We start from the raw sequence: 18043 nt of genomic DNA on the forward strand, positions 1-18043 counted from the left end.
TCACTGCTCTCTCACCTCAATATTTACCAAAGATTCAGAATAAGAAGCAGACTGTGAACAGGGGCGTGTCCAGGCTTTCTATCACTGGGGTGGTCCACTGGTACTGACTTATGCAGGGGTGCAATGAAGTGTGACACACACTAGTATAGCTTTTAATCACCATTTGTATTTACTGATCCTAGTACTTTGACTACAAACATTAAGGCAAGGCAAGGCAGCTTTATTTGTATAGAGCATTTCATACAAGAGGGCAACTCAATGTGCTTTACATTAAAACATAAAAAGCATTGGAAACATTCAGACAAACATAAAAAAGCACAATTAAATTGACAATTATAATAAAACATAGAAAAGAAAAGGAAAATTAAAAATATAGTAAAAGTACATTTAAAATTTGCATTTAAAGTGAGTTAAAATAATCTAAGATAGGACGGCAGTGGCAAATAAAAAAATCTTAGTCTTTGATTTAAAAGAGGTGAGAGTTGGAGCAGACCTACAGCTTTCAGGGAGTGTGTTCCAGATATGTGATGCATAATGACTAAACGCTGCTTCACCATGTTTCATTCTGAGTCTAGGGACTGAAAGCAGACCAGTACCTGATGACCTCAGAGGTCCAGATGGTTCATAAAGTAGTAGCAGATCAGCAATGTATTTTGGGCCTAAACCATTCAGTGCTTTATAAACCATCAGCAGGATTTTAAAGTCTATTCTCTGACAGACAGGAAGCCGGTGTAGAGATCTAAGAACTGGAGTGATGTGGTCTACTTTTTTGGTCCTTGTTAGGACTCGAGCAGCAGCATTCTGTATGAGCTGCAGTCGTCTGATGGACTTTTTAGGGAGTCCTGTAAAGACCCTGTTACAGTAGTCTAGTCTGCTAAAGATAAATGCATGGACCAGTTTTTCTGCATCCTGCTGAGACATAAGTCATTTAATTCTTGATATATTCTTAAAGTGAGAGCAGTGTTTGGCACAAGCTGCAACCTCTGCTAGTAAAACAGTAAAAGTGTGAAAAATTGCAGCTCCTCAGGTGTGCACTAGAGACGGGCTGCACAAGCCATTAGGTGTCATGTTAAATTGCCCACTTTACAGCAGAAATAAACACTGTGGTCTCAACAGTGAATTGGGATTAAGGAATACATTTGCATGATTGAGGGTGTGGCTTAGTTGACTGACAGGTGGGCCCCAGCTCCTGCATCAAAACTAAAGCAAATAGTTACCAAAATGAAAATGAAAATTGCATTAACAGAAATGGTAAAATAAAATGACACACTTTTTAATTGTCAGAATGGAAATGCATTTTTTTACTCAAAAATTGATGATAAAGCAATTATACTATTTGCATTTTGACTTTCATGTTCAAGTGTGCACATTCTGTGACACAATTAAAAGGAAAACTGAAAAAACATTGCTTTCACGTTTTTAAATTTGCCCTGCTAAATAATTCAAACCAACTCGAAAAAGGAAATCGCAATGTGTGAGGCACAGGAAAGTAACATCAGACTTCACCTCCCGTATCCATTTTGAAAATTAAAAAGCATTTCTGTAAACGCATTTTAATTTTTGAAAATAGCTTTTTAATTAAAATTATGATAAAAATTGAGCGGGGCATTGTTTGAAAATGAAAAAGCAAATGTCATTTTATTTTTCATTTTAATTGCTTAAAGAATTTTCATTTTTGAAGATGAAAATTAAAATGCAAATTGGATTCTTGAATATCAATTTTATTTATCAGTCAAATAATACACCAAAATTTGTAAAATTAAAATGCATACCTGTTAATGCGATTTCGTTTTCAGATTTGCTTTTTCATTTTCATTTTTGTAACGGTTTGCATCATACAAAACAAAAGTAATGTTGAGTCAGCCTTTGCAAAACGGCAACCACCATGGTTAGATGACATCCCTGAGACTATGTCCATGTGTGGGTAGGCAGTGCACTACAGTGTAAGTACTATAACTGGTGGTGGGAGTGTCACTGTTTTCTTAATCAAAAAGCTTTCAGCTGTTTAAAACAGTGCTGAAGAGAAGCGCAGTGTTGAGCTGCTGTATGGAATCAATCTACTCAGGATGATCAGTAGATGACACTGGCTGATTTTCAACGTGTACTTTTAATGAATAATCAACATCCTAACCCTTCAGTGGATAGTTACAGCCTCTGATGACACTATCATGAGTTCACCTATGTAGTGGAACACACATGCAGGCGATTCCTGAAAATGCTAACATAGTCAGCTCCTATTGAGTCAGTCTTCATTGGTGCAGCATTTTGAGGGATGAGGTGCACAATGTGAGGTGACAGTGGAGAGGTTTGAACTCTGATTGAGGAGAGTGGGTTAAAGGTTAGAGGTTAGTCAGGGGTCAGTTCACCTGTTTGTAAGAGGACATCATTTTTGTAACTAGAGCGACTGAGTGAAAGCTGTGATGGTGAGAGACAGAGGGAGAAGTTCTTATTTACACACAAAACATTTTATCTGTCATAGTGACATTTTATAATAAATCAACAGTATATAAACCTAAATGCATCAGGGTCAATAGTTCACTCTACACTTTCATAAAGCAATGAAGATGTTCATCAAGTTGTTTTCCTCCTGGAAATGATCCAGCATGTGAAAGGTGGATGCATGTGAGAGCCAATGTGTGTGTGTGTGTGTGTGTGTGTGTGTGTGTGTGTGTGTGTGTGTGTGTGTGTGTGTAAAACTGTTCCTACATATAAGCCGTACACATGTATATTCGTCATACTCCTCAACTCCTAACAGCCCCTTCACCCTTCCCGCAAACACACTCATTGACTGATTCACTCACTCGCTCACCTGCTAAATCACGCACGCACACACACACACACACACACACACACACACACACACACACACACACACACACACACACACACACACACACACACACAGACTCTTTTACGCTGTGAACTCTTTGCATACTTTTTTCATGCATCTTAACTGCCCTTGTTTGTTTTTATCTGTTATCATGCACTAAAATCACCTTATCTATTCAGTATAAGTTACCTAACTTTTACATATTTATTTACCGTGTCCTTTTGTTCTACATTCACTGAGCCCACTTTATTTATTCTGTATAAGTTCTGTATTCTTTACACCCTGTCTACATATTTATCTCCCGGCGTACTTGAATTCTTTATGCATTGTGTTATTTTATTTCTTCTCAAAATGGTATTTTGTTTTCAAATGACGCACACAAACCACCATATGAATAGACATTTATAAGAACCAGTTGAAAACTAATGTGCTCAATGTAAAACACTATGATGAATGGAAAACACTTCTTCTCCATTCATCATAATGACTTAGGCCTTTTTTTTTTTACTACAGACAGTACATACATAAGTGTGTTGTAAAATATTTTAGAATATTTTTTTTATACTCAAAACACACAAATACATGGTAACAAACATATTTAAATTCTCCCCCAAAAAACAATGTACACAGTGTACATCCCAACCAACACAAAGTTGCACATACAGTGGTCTACATACAAAACAACAGAAGAATTAACTGTATACAGTTACCGTAAAAAAAATTCTTAAAAAACTATGCTGCATTGCTTATTGTAAAACTGTGTGACAGGTGTTTGCCCATGTGAAGAGTCAGTGTGCATAATAGGGCAATTAACTTTAGATTTTGAATGACAGTGTGTTCCTTGTGAAAACAAGATATTTTCTTTGTGAAAATTGTGCTACATGCAGAGAATTGTGTGTAGTGTTTTGAAAAAAGTGTGTTTTAGAACTGCAATTTGAGTGTAAAGCAGGAATGGTGCTTGTAGTTTTGCAGAATTGGTTCAGGCGGTTGGTGTATGGGTTACATGTTGAGGTCATTGTGTCTCAAGTACCAGTATGTATGTATGTATGTATGTATGTATGTATGTATGTATGTATGTATGTATGTATGTATGTATGTATGTATGTATGTATGTATGTGTGTATGTGTATGTGTATATGTATGTGTATGTGTATGTCTATGTGTATGTGTAAGTATATATTGCTGCTGTGCACCTATTGAGCTAACTTTTGGCCTTTAAATTGCCCCTCCCCTTGGGGATAAATAAAGTTGTTTTAATTGAATTGTGCTTATTAATATCTACAGGTGTGTATGTGTGGGCCTCGGCAAATTAATATGTTTGTATATGAATATAAAAGTATTTTTATGAACTTCTGTACATTTTATAAATTATTATTTTTAGATGTTTTTTCTTCCTTTATTGATGGTTGATTGATTTGTTTAATATCTGTTCTTTTCTGATCTTACTCCTCAACTCCTAACTTCTCCCTTCCCGCAAACACACTCATTTACTGATTCACTCACTCGCTCACTTGCTACATCCTGCACACACACACACACACACACACACACACACACACACACACACACACACACACACACACACACACTAATTGTGCGACAGACTGACTGACTTGTCTTTTTTTCTGAAAAATATGGGGACAGACATTTCTTAAATCTTTAATTTGACTGTAGAGAAACAACAAGATCCCTTAAACGACTGTAAAGGCACGGTTTAGAGCAAAGTCCACTCAGGTCAGGACTGTGGTTATATTCACTGAAACAATCCCTCTGCACAGACAGACAGAGGGATAGATAAAGTGTGTTGGATCACATACAGTTGATGTGTTATCAACCATTCAGTCACATAAATAACGCATTGACGCTTCCAGACATGTCCAGCAGGGGGCAGCATAACTCTTTCAAACTGTGTAACGGTGCTCCCGTCTTATGTGTAACGAAGAAGAAAAAGAGGAAAAGCAACACAAGAAGAAGAGAGGCTCTCGAGCAGCCATGGCGGCACCTGACAGCGGGGTGAAACCTCTCCAAAGTGCCATGAAAATGGCCAAAAACGCAATCCAGCTGGACGGGGGGAACAAACACAAGGTAGGGTCGTAGTTCAGTGGTTTGTGTGGATGTCAGGAGTGTGCTGAGCTCTCAGGACAATGACTGTGGAGATGTAAACAGACGGAGAGGGGCGGAGGGTGAGCAGGATGTTAGGTCCTGTTTCAGGATCAGTCTGCAGAGACAGCATCTGAGAGAGGAAGACAGTCTGAAGGACTGTTAGGTCCTGTTTCAGGATCAGTCTGCAGAGACAGTATCTGAGAGAGGAAGACAGTCTTAAGGACTGTTAGGTCCTTTTTCAGGATCAGTCTGTAGAGACAGCATCTGAGAGAGGAAGACAGTCTGAAGGACTGTTAGGTCCTGTTTCAGGATCAGTCTGTAGAGACAGCATCTGAGAGAGGAAGACAGTCTGAAGGACTGTTAGGTCCTGTTTCATGATCAGTCTGTAGAGACAGCATCTGAGAGAGGAAGACAGTCTTAAGGACTGTTAGGTCCTGTTTCAGGATCAGTCTGTAGAGACAGCATCTGAGAGAGGAAGACAGTCTGAAGGACTGTTAGGTCCTGTTTCATGATCAGTCTGTAGAGACAGTATCTGAGAGAGGAAGACAATCTGAAGGACTGTTAGGTCCTGTTTCAGGATCAGACTGCAGAGACAACATCTCAGAGAGGAGGACAGTCTCTGAAGGACTGTTAGGTCCTGTTTCATGATCAGACTGCAGAGACAGCATCTGAGAGAGGAAGACAGTCTGAAGGACTGTTAGGTCCTGTTTCATGAGCAGACTGCAGAGACAACATCTGAGAGAGGAGGACTGCACACTCTTCTTCCTCCTCATTCTCCTCCAACTTCTTCTTCCTCTCCATCTTTCCTCCTCCTCTGTCTCTCTCTTCTTCTTCTTCTTCTTCTACTTCTTCTTCTTCTTCTTCTTCTTCTTCTTCTTCTTCTTCTTCTTCTTCTTCTTCTTCTTATTCTTCTCCATCTTCTCCTCCCCTGTTGCCCTCCTCCTCTTCTTCTTCTTCTCATTGTTATTATTATTTCATTAGATTTGTAAACCTTTACCTAAACCTTTTGTAACAGCTCACAGTCATACCATCATCCAGTAAGAGGAGAAGTTATATTCTTACCAGAGGAGCACTTGGTTACTTGTTGAATTACTTAATAACTTCTTAGTAGTGTCCAAACTGTGACACTGACTGATGCAGGTGTGGTATAAAGTAGGACTATGTGTACACACAGATATGAATGGATGGCCTTATGTTGAAATGTGAATTCAACATTTCAAAATATTTTTATTCCTACACTTTATAATTTTTCTACTTGCTCAACTACTCCCACTAGTCACTTGGTCCAGAGTTTATTGAAGACATCCTTCTGAACTTAGCAAACATGGCTCGTAATGTTTTGGAGTTGTGAATCTTAAATATTACAATTTCTGTGTTTTATCAGCTGCAGTTCTTGTATTTACTGTATTAAATCATGTTAATAACAGAATACGACCTGCTTGTCTTTCTGCAGGAGGCATACTGTGAATATCTCCGGACTATCGGCTACATCTCACACGCACTTTTGGAGGAGGCCAGGTCACAAAGTAAGACCAAAGTTCTGTAAAACTGAATAACTGATAAACTGAGCGCTACAATAACACTCTGACCTCCAAGTTGTTTTCTTGATTTTAGAAAGTTTACTCTTTGATGTCAACTTTTGGAAAAAACGAAAAAAAACTTCAATGTAAAAGTTTGAACCATGTTTATGTTTGCTCCATGCTTTAACAGCTGCATACCAGCTGACTTAACCAGACAGCATGTCTTTATTGATGAACAGGTGCATGTTAAAAAGATAAAAATACAGTGAAAAAGTTCTTTTTTTATTCATTAATTCAATTCAGAAAGATAAACTGTTGTATATTTTATATTAATTGAGTGTAAAGTTAAATATTTCAAGCCTTGTTTTGATTTAATTTGATGATTTTGGCTCGTAGCTCATGAAAATCAGAAACTCAGTATCTCAAATAATTAAAATATTTCCTTTAATTAACCAAAAACAGGATTTAAAATACAGAAATGCTCAACTTCTGAATAGTATGTTCTTTGAAACACTCAGTACACGAGTTTGGGTTCCTTCACTCTCTACAGGGTTCAGGTCCGACGAGTTGGCTGACCGGTCAAACACAGTAATGTCATGGTCAGTAAACCATGTGGTGGTAGTTTTGGCGCTGAGGGCAGGTGCTGAGTCCTGCTGGTAAAAGAAATCAGCGTCTCCATAAAGCTTGTCAGCAGATGAAGCATGAAGTGCTCTAAACTCTCCTGGTAGACTCTGTGCTGACTCTGGACTTGATGAAACACAGAGGACCAACACCAGCAGACGAAATGACACCCCAAACCATCGCAGACTGGCATGATTCTAAATAAAATAATCAAAAGTAAAATCAAATCAATACAGTGAAATTAATAAAAACTAATTAAGAGTAGAAAGAAAAGTAATAAGATCAAGTTCAAAAGATCAAATAAATAGATAAACACAAGAAAAAAATATAAATAAATAAAAAAATATAAATAAATAAATATAAATAAATAAATGTTAGAGCAATGATTATAATAATAATTCAGTCCAGGGCAAAAAATAAATTTAAGGCTAGATTAAAAAGGTAAGTCTCAAGGTTTCTTTTAAAAACACCCAGAGAGCTTGCCGTTCTGATGTCCAGGGGCAGAGAGTTACATAGCTTAGGGTCATAAAAACAGAAAGCTCTCTGGCCGGTGGTTGTGTGAGACACATGAGGAACATTTAAAAGGGACGCATTCAAGCTGGAACATACAATAACAGGAGATCACTGATCTCCTGTTATTGTATTGGTTGAAGTACATGGGGTATTTATACTGTTTGAATTGTGATTTAATCAAACTCAAAATAAAATATTATAAAAGTTTAGATATGTTTTTGTGGTTTATTTTGAGCTGTAGTGTTGGCCATAAATATAACAATTAAGGTTGAAACACACTTTACACTACCAGTCAAAAGTTTGGACACACCTTCTCATTCAATGGTTTTTATTTATTTTAATTATTTTCAACATTGTAGATTAATACTGAAGACATCAAAACTATGAAATAATCTGGTTTTGCCATAATCTGGATTACAACAGGAGTCAAATAGGTCTATCCATTGTGTACTAACCCTACCTCTGAACAACACAACTGATGGTCTCAAACACATTAAGAAGGCAAGTCATTCTACAAATGAACTCTTGACAAGGCTCATGTTCATTAGAAACCATTCCAGGAGACCACTTCATGAAGCAGACTTATAGAATACCAAGAGTGTGCAAAGCTGTCATGAAGGAAAAAGGGGGCTACTTTACAGAATCTAAAATATAAAACATATTCTGCTTTGTTTAACACTTTTTTGTTCATTCAATAATTCCATATATGTTCTTTCATAGTTTTGATGTCTTCAGTATTAATCTACAGTGTTTACAATCATTAAAATAAATACAAACCCTTGAATGAGAAGGTGTTTCCAAACTTTTGACTGGTAGTGTATATAAAACTTTAACCTTTTTAAATCACTGATGCAAATATTGAACTTTTTCACCATATTCACAGTTTTTTAGATGCACCTATGTGAACCAAAAAAGGGTGTATCAGATGTAAGCATGTGACGATCATGGTTAATGAATGTGAACTAATCAGATTGAATGAAGGTGATTGTAGGAACTAAATTCAATCAGTTATCTAATGCCATGTGACCACCTTTATTCAGCAGATCTGACTTTGATAAATAATGCAGGCACTCTCCTCTGCTCTCCTCTTCTTTTCTCCGTCCTCAGAGGAGAGCGACATGGTGGTGGTGGAGGTGGAGCGGATGTTGAGGTTGGCTGAGCAGTGTCTGGAGCGAGCTAAGTCCTTTATAGGGAAGAGTGCTGACCCTCCTGACCTGTCTGACTCCGTCTGTGCTCCCTCTGTCTGTCCAGCTGGGTTATCAGAGCCCGCTCAGACTGCCTCAAACACTGGTGAGTTTCTCCTCCTCAATCAGAGACCTCTCCTCTAATCACGTACTGTTCAAACACTAACACAGAGCCTGCCTCAGAGGTCACAAATCAAAGCAAGTCAATGTAAAGCCACATGGTCCTGTCCTGTCAGCCAATCACTGCTCTTTGTTTCTCTGTGTCACCTCTGCTCTCACAGTCCCTCCAAGCGATTCTCCGACTGACGCAGGGCGTAAAACATCCAGCCCAACAAAGACAGGTCACCGGAGGGTTCTGTCAGATGGTAGTGGGGAACTCTCTCCTTTCCTGCCTCCTGAAATCTTCCAGCGACTACAAACGATGGAGTCACAGGACATGAGCAAGAAGTAAGGGGCCACGTTTTATCAGTATCACTTCTTTCATTGATAGATGTTCTTTGAAGAGAACAACACTGACCTGATAACACATTTCTAAGAATCACTCTTCTTTCCACTTAGAGCACAATGTTTTCAGTCAGACCGGGTCAAACTGAGTCCTGCCTTCTCATGTCTTAGATTACTTTATCTTAACTGCAGGCATGTGGTCCAAATACAATTACAAGGTTTCCAAGGATCTAAAAAGTAGCTCCCTCCTACTTAAAACTTACTTACTCTTACAACTCCAATTCCAAAACAGTGGATATGTGAGTAAAAACAGAACATGATGGTTTGAAATTATTCACACCCTGAATTTAATAATAGTTAAAATTGAGCAAAAATAAAACATCAAATGTTGAAACAGACATTTTTGGGGGGTTGTATCTAAAAGATCTGATTATTTGAAATTAGATGGTGGCACCGTGTTCCAGAAAAGGTGAGACAGGGTGATGTTTATCTTTGTGTTACATCAATTCTTCATTCAACAACACTCTGTAAAGGTACACTACCAGTCAAAAGTTTGGAAACACCTTCTCGTTCAACAGTTTGTATTTATTTTAATGATTGTAAACACTGTAGATTAATACCAAAGACATCAAAACTATGAAAGAACATATATGGAATTATTTAATTACAAAAAAGTGTTAAACAAAGCAGAATATGTTTTATATTTTAGATTCTGTGAAGTAGCCCCCTTTTTCCTTCATGACAGCTTTGCACACTCTTGGTATTCTCTCAGTCTGCTTCATGAAGTGGTCTCCTGGAATGGTTTCTAATTAACATGAGCCTTGTCAAGAGTTCATTTGTAGAATGACTTGCCTTCTTAATGTGTTTAAGACCATCAGTTGTGTTGTTCAGAGGTAGGGTTAGTACACAATGGATAGCCCTATTTGACTACTGTTGTAATCCAGATTATGGCAAAACCAGATTATTTCATAGTTTTGATGTCTTCAGTATTAATCTAGAATGTGGAAAATAATTAAATAAATAAAAACCATTGAATGAGAAGGTGTGTCCAAACTTTTGACTGATAGTGTATGTGAACCCAGGAGACCAGTTTCTGGAGTTTAAAGTGAAATGTTTTCCAATCCTTGCCTGATAGAGGATTTCAGCTGATCAACAGTTCAGGGTCCAGTCTTGGTTTTGGGCCTTGTCCCTTTAGTACAGAGGTGTCTCCAGACTGTCTGAATCTTTTAATGATGTTTTGTACTGTAGACGATGAAATCCACTAACTCTTTGTTACTCTGAGCAACTTTATTCTCAAACTGTTGAACTATTTGCTCTCGCAGTTTCTCACAGAGTGGTGAACCTCCTCCCATCTTTCCTTCTGAGAGACTCAGCCTCTCTGGAGAGTCCTTTTTAAACCCAGTCATGTGACTAACCTGATGTAAAATAACCTCATTTAGTTCAGAGATGTTCCTTCAGGTGTGTTTTTTGGCATTTCTCAACTATTTCAGAGTTTTTGTGACATGTCACTGCCATCAAATTTAAAATGAGCATCACCACATTGTCAGTATATCAAAATAATAATACTTTTATTTGTATAGCACTTTTTAATAAAAGTGACAAGGTGCTTCACAAAAACAGTAAAAACAGACAATAAAAGCACTGAGGTAAAACGCTACGATTTAGGATAAATTCACAGAATGAAAACTTTAATATAAAGGTTTGTCTTCAGTAGGGAAATAAAATATGACTGACTCTGCGAGTCTGATCTCCTCTGGCAGGCTGTTCCACAGTCCGGGGAATCTGACAGCAAAGGCCTGGGCACCTTTAGTTTCAGTCTAGACCTTGGAACAGCCAGCAGAGCACTGCCAGAGGACCTTAGACTCATAAGGGGATTAAATGCATGTATCAGTCAATCAATCAAGCTTTATTTATAGAGCACCTTTCATACTAATCAGATGCAACCAAAAGTGCTTTACTGCGATTGAAAAGAAGAAAGAAGCAGAAATAGAATAATGGCAAGACATATTAAAAAAACAAAGATGGATTTTAAAATAGAGACTAATGCACACCGACAACAATAAAATATGTGTAATTAAAATAAGTTAAAGCATCAGATTAATATTAAGAATATAGATAGTTCAAATAAATAAATTTAAAAAGGGTAAGGATAAGAGTTGAAGATAAAATTAAGGCTAAAAATGTCAATAAAACTGATAAATAAAAATAAATAAATGAATGAATAAATAAATAAAAATAAGATAAGATAAACAGTTACAATTAGTAAAATAACAAAGCAACATTTAAATCAATATAACAGTAAAAAGTAAGTAATAAAATTGTAAAACCCTACATAAAAGCCAGGCTGAATAAAAAGGTTTTTAGTTTATGTTTAAGAGTCTTAATATCTCTGTCAGCTCCTCTCAAATTCTCTGGCAGGCTGTTCCATCGTCTCGGAGCGTCGTGGCTGAAGGCATTGTCATCAAATGTTTTGGTTCTGCTCTGAGGAACAGCTAAAAGAGAGGAGCCCGAGGATCTGAGAGGCCTTCCTGGTTTATACACTAAAAGTAGAGTTGTTCAAGCTTGTATGAACTGATCTTTTAAGTCTTTATTTTAGGTTATCAGTTGATATTAAAAAACATTCATCAGGACTTAAGCATATGTTTTCCCTGCTTTACTCCTTGTAAATGTACAAACTTCAACTAATGTCATCTTGTGGACCATAATTCGGTCAGGGTGTAACTTAAGAGGAAATAAAACTAAATGATGAAGTGAACTGATTCACACCAACAACAATTAAATATGTGTAATTAAAATAAGTTAAAGCATCAAATTAACATTAAGAATATAAATAGTTAAAATAAATAAATTAAAAAAGGGTAAGGATAAGAGTTTAAAGTAAAATGAAGGCTAAAAATATCAATAAAACTGAGTAGATAAAAAAAGACAATTAATTAAAATGAATAAAATATAGTGTGGACTTGGCCTAATGGTTGAGTTGTGTTCCCATGTAGCAGGTGGCCCGGGTTCCAATCCAGCCTGTGGCATCCTTCCTGCATGTCATTCCCCCACTCTCTCCCAGTTTCCTACACTATCCACTTTCCTCCCCTCTATAAATTAGAGGTGTATCGGCCCCCCAAGAAAATATTAAAAAAAGAAAAATAATGAAATAATAAAACAACATTAAAACCGATATAAAAGTCAAAAGTAAAGTAATACAATTGTTAAACCCTACATAAAAGCCAGACTGAATAAATATGTTCTTAGTTTTTGTTTCAAAGTCTCATTATCTCAATATCTTGTTGGCCTTACATGTTTTCTCTACTTGATCCAGAGATGATTATGATGAACTCATCTCTCTGAAGCGGCAGAGAAGAATTACTCATCTCCATAACCTGAGTGTGATCAAACCTCTCCGTGTTGTGAAGGGTTCAGGACGTAGCCAGCAGGCAGACCTCAAAATGTCAGACATTTATTTATCAGGGCTCCTTTCATCAACATCTCCTCTCAATGATCGCAGACTGCACTCTGATGGTCTCTGAAGGGTTTCTTACTCAGCACACATAAACTTAACTATATGTTTGTGCTCTGCTTCTGGAAGTCTTCATTTTCAGATACAGATTGGCGTCTTGCTTATGAGTAACAGGAAACCAGAGTTTGTTTATTTCTGCTGAACTTTAATCACATCCATCCAGGCCTCACCTGAAAAATGATCTCTCTCTGTAGTGTGATTCATTTCTGCTTTATGTGCTTTTCATGATGATGCAGCCATGTTGACTTCAAAGCTTTATACTGCTTAAAATGTAGACTGCTGGATTTTGCTCAAAGGTGCAGAGGAAGTTTGTTTTATTCGCCTCCGACACGGCTGAACTGACAAAGTGCTTCTTTTTGTTTTGTGTTTGTGTTTGTGTTTGTGTTTGTGTGTGTGTGTGTGTGTTTGTGTGTGTGTGTGTGTGTGTGTGTGTGTGTGTGTGTGTGTGTGTGTGTGTGTGTGTGTGTGTGTGTGTGTGTGTGTGTGTGTGTGTGTGTGTTTGCGCACTACAGGGAGCTGACACCCATTGAAGAAGCGTCACGCATGAACCAGAAGTTGAAAGCAAATTATGAAGCTCGCCTGGCGCGGCTCACTCCCGGTCAGGCCTATCAGAAGACTTCTTTGGTACGTGTGTTTGTTTCTGTTTGTTTGTGAGACAGATTTTTTCTGACCTCTGACCAGCGGCAGCTGGTGGAGTTTTCTCCGGGGGGGGCCTATAACTCCAAAATAGACATACTGTATGCCAAAAAGCAAGCAAACATGTACTAAGGTATCACATCTGAAAAGTGCTTCAAATCAGTGATACCCTATCTTAATCCATGCTGGGTCAGATCCTGATGTTTGAAAAAGGAGACAGGGAAAGCAGAATAAAGCATTAGCCTCACTACATGCAGTTAGCCAAGCCTTGTTGCTAAACCAGGTCCTGGAAAAAGACCGGGCGTTTTGTCTCCCTCTGTCTTTGGACTGCTGATTAATGGCGATGTTCGGCTGATCAGGTCCGCGCTCTTTCACGTCGAGCTTCTCCTGGTACGTTCTCCTCTCTAAAGGTGATGTCTGAAGTGATTTCACTAAATTATTTATTTTCACTTTCTCCATTCTGCATCTCTGTCCAACTCCCCTGTCTCGACCTCTGCTCGACCTGTCGATCAGCTGTACTTTATGACGTCCGCCCGTCCCGCTGCATTCAGCTCTGGGCGCAGGGAAGGTGCGCCCAGACCAAGCGGCAACCTCCGGTCTAAAAATATGAGTCCAATTCGGAAGTATTAAAAGCTGCAGTTCATCAAGAATCCTCTTGAGGCTGGCTCCAGAAGTACCGGTAGTCACATACACATGAATGGGAAAAAGCCGATCTTTACAGTAGAAATAAACATGTTTACAGTCTGGTTCAAAAGACCAGTGTTGTCTGGATAGCTCATTTCTCGATGTCCTCTCACTGTGAAGGGGTGAAATTTTTTCTAACGCGGTAATTTCAAAGATATTGAAACTATGAGTCTTCCAATGAGAGGCACAGCTGCCTGTGGGAACACTGCAGCTGTTGGCTAGGAGGCTCAAACTCCGCCTCTTTACGCCACACTGGCTCCACAGAAGCAATATGGCTGCCGCCGCCAATTGGCCTCAAAACAGCTCTTCAGAAACAGATGGGTGATGTCACGGATACTACGTCCATATTTTATACAGTCTATGGCCCAGACATGGTCCTATCTCTTGTACTGAAGAGGAGCTACTGCGCATGTACAACTTTTAACCAGAGTCTATGGCCAAAGATTTCTGAGCCCAGGGTTGAAAAAAATGTCACCAATCAGACAACACAGATGAACAAAACAACTTTACTCTTCATTAACTATATAATATTTATCTCTTGCTCATCTAAAAGTATATATACATACAGTTCAGAATATTATTTTATTATTTCATTTTAATCAAACATGTTTATGTCTTATTGAAGGTAATGTGGTGGGTGGTGGGGCGGCCCTCTATTGGCCAGCCGCCGCTGCCTCTGACCAAATGTTTTGTTGCCCTGAGTTTAAGTTACTAGAGATCAATAAGTAAATGTTGTTATGTTAGATTATGTGTGATATTTTTTATGCTCACTTTATGCATGTAGACACTGAAAGACAGAACGAGAGAGAAACTGAACTGGAAATGAAACAGAACCACTTTATTCTCTCTGTGTTTTGTTTCAGTTTGGTGCTGAAATATAAATGACTGATAAAAAGATCAGCTGTAGCTTGGGCAGCTGTTACTTTAATGTAGAGCAGGTCATCGGTCAATCAAAGGATCAGAGGTTTTATCTCTGACTCCTCTAATTCTGTTTGTTAAAGTGAAGATAATGAACTTAAAATGGCACTGAAGTCGTTTATGGATGGATGTGTATGAATATAAATGTCGGCAAAGCGCCTTAAGTGGTCAGAAAACTAGTAAGTATAATTGTTACATCATCGGCTATAATTACTCTTCACACAGTAATGAAAGTTTCCCTTTACCCCAACTTCTGATTAAGATGAAGTGTGTACCAGAAATCATATCACGTGATTGTTGCAGGGGTTTTGCAGTTGGATAATTACCTGCTCGGCCACTGATGCATTTTTCAATATTTAGATGTTGAAACACAGGAAGTAAGTCACATTTCTGTCGCTAAAACACAACGACAACGAAGCAGAAATATGTGTTCTGTAGTACTCGCATATCTAAAACACACACAACAGGGCGCAACAGTAAGTTGATGTGGTCTACAATAACATTACACAACAGAGATTGACTTGATTTAGTCGGTTGAAACGTTTACTCCTGACCTTATGTCCTTTTTGTGACCGATGATCAAATCTCAGTCGAACCCTTCAATGGCTGTTAAAATCCGTCTTCTTGTTTTACGTTGAGCTTATCGGGCGTCATGGATCCACCTTGCTATAAACGCACAAGTTGAATCTCCTCCATGCTAAGTAGCTAACTGAAGTGTCACACAAATGATGTTGCCAGTCTGTCTGACTTTCATCTCTGTTGTATGGCCTTCGTCTGTCTTACCCCCACCCACTGGACTGGCAGTGTAGCACAAAGAATGTCAGTGCAACTCCATACGTCACCGGCCTGATTTGCATAATCTTCCCGGGACTTCAGCCCGCTGCCGTAAAGCAGACAACACTTGAGCCACTGGAATCATTTAGTGCCTGGAAGAGTAGTTCCTGAAACTACAAGTTCCTGGAACTTCTGGTCAAGAAGCACCTTATCGTCAGCATTTTCTCTGTGAAGTGTCATGAAAGATGGCCGTTCTGTTATAGGACTTGATGGCGTTTCCTTGGCTTAAGTGGATACTCGGAGACCTGAAGTTTTTTGCACTCATACATTGGTTTTGTTTTAATACCAGAAATAACCACTTGGTCTGAACCATGTACTGTATATGAATATGGGTGATGCGCCTTCATCTCCTTCTATAGTAAAACATGTTTTTAGCTAATTACTGCCTCAATCTCTGCGGACATATTGCACTGATGATGTAATTTGGAGCCAAGACATGCAAAGAGGTTATACAGTTGGTTGTGCCAGAGATCTGACTTCTTGCCCCTTCCACTTACCATGAACACACATGCATTTTTCAACATAGCTGTCAATTATATTGTCCCAGTACCTCTTTTTAGTATCAAAAACTAATTAAAACTGAACTAATTGAAAATATTAACACTTTGACATATGTACACCATGATAAAAAACTAACTGTAGTGACATAAACCCCAATAATATTTAATGTATATCTAAAAGACCCACAGATAGTCCTCAGTTGCTAGAGGTAGTAACATCTAAAAATACACTACATGGGTATCCAAAGGTCACTTTTTTATGCTTTATACATTTGGTGGTCATCCAGAGGTCACTTTTTTACATTTAATACATTGGAGTGGCATCGAGAGGGCCCTTTTTTTTTTTACACTTTATACATTATAGGGACATGCAGAGGGCCCTTTTTTACACTTTATACATTATAGGGACATGCAGAGGGCCCTTTTTTACACTTTATACATTATAGGGACATGCAGAGGGCACTTTTTTTACGCTTTATACATTATAGGGACATGCAGAGGGCCCTTTTTTACACTTTATACATTATAGGGACATGCAGAGGGCCCTTTTTTACACTTTATACATTATAGGGACATGCAGAGGGCCCTTTTTTACACTTTATACATTATAGGGACATGCAGAGGGCCCTTTTTTACACTTTATACATTATAGGGTCATGCAGAGGGCCCTTTTTTTTACACTTTATACATTATAGGGACATGCAGAAGGCCCTTTTTTACATTTAATACATTGGAGTGGCATCGAGAGGGCCCTTTTTTTTTACACTTTATACATTATAGGGACATGCAGAGGGCCCTTTTTTACACTTTATACATTATAGGGACATGCAGAGGGCCCTTTTTTACACTTTATACATTATAGGGACATGCAGAGGGCCCTTTTTTACACTTTATACATTATAGGGACATGCAGAGGGCACTTTTTTACACTTTATACATTATAGGGACATGCAGAGGGCCCTTTTTTACACTTTATACATTATAGGGACATGCAGAGGGCCCTTTTTTACACTTTATACATTATAGGGACATGCAGAGGGCCCTTTTTTACACTTTATACATTATAGGGACATGCAGAGGGCACTTTTTTACTCTTTATACATCATAGGGACATGCAGAGGGCCCTTTTTTACACTTTATACATTATAGGGACATGCAGAGGGCCCTTTTTTACACTTAATACATTATAGGGACATGCAGAGGGCACTTTTTGTGTTTTATACATTTTAGGGGAATCCAGAGGGCAGTTTTTAAATGTTTTTTACATAGGCGGGGCATTCAGTGGGCACTTTTTCATGCAGTTTCTTCTAAAAAGGCACCATAGAAGGCAATTTTTAACATTTGATCTACTACAATGGAATCCAAGAGGGCACTGTCTATGTTCTGCACTGATTGCAGCTCATTTTAATAATGCTTTTACATAAACATTAAAAATCTGAAAATGGCTTCCTGATGCCAGCTGGTGGATGTTTGTAGAATTAACTTACCAAACATAGTTTCGCAGTTATGTGTAATTTGTTTTATATACATGTAGATTGTCTCACCTAACCAGTTGGACCAACTTCTCATGTGCCTTTATTTTGAAGGCGTGTCGAACTTCCGGTGTGGTAGCTCGTCAGGTGCTGCAGCCGGTTGTTGATGTTGAGCTGAAATGTTACCTGAGCAGAGTGAGGGGAAGTGAAGATAACTTTCCACCTGTTGGAGTTTTTTAGTGTTGATAGTTGAAAGAAAACTGTCTCCATTTG

General features: G+C 38.3%; 1 protein-coding gene across 1 annotated transcript in view; it reads left to right on the forward strand.

Moving 5' to 3' along the window:
- Positions 1–4759: 4759 nt before the first annotated feature.
- Positions 4760–18043, forward strand: part of vps9d1 (VPS9 domain containing 1) — a 42594-nt gene continuing 29310 nt past the window's right edge. The window contains exons 1-5 of the mRNA XM_034685871.1: positions 4760–4915; positions 6387–6459; positions 8695–8877; positions 9053–9218; positions 13239–13350. Of these exons, the coding sequence (XP_034541762.1) occupies positions 4760–4915; positions 6387–6459; positions 8695–8877; positions 9053–9218; positions 13239–13350 (690 nt within the window). The remainder of the gene's footprint in view (positions 4916–6386; positions 6460–8694; positions 8878–9052; positions 9219–13238; positions 13351–18043) is intronic.

This window comes from Notolabrus celidotus, chromosome 6 (assembly GCF_009762535.1).
Source record: "Notolabrus celidotus isolate fNotCel1 chromosome 6, fNotCel1.pri, whole genome shotgun sequence".
Taxonomy (NCBI): Eukaryota; Metazoa; Chordata; class Actinopteri; order Labriformes; family Labridae; genus Notolabrus; species Notolabrus celidotus.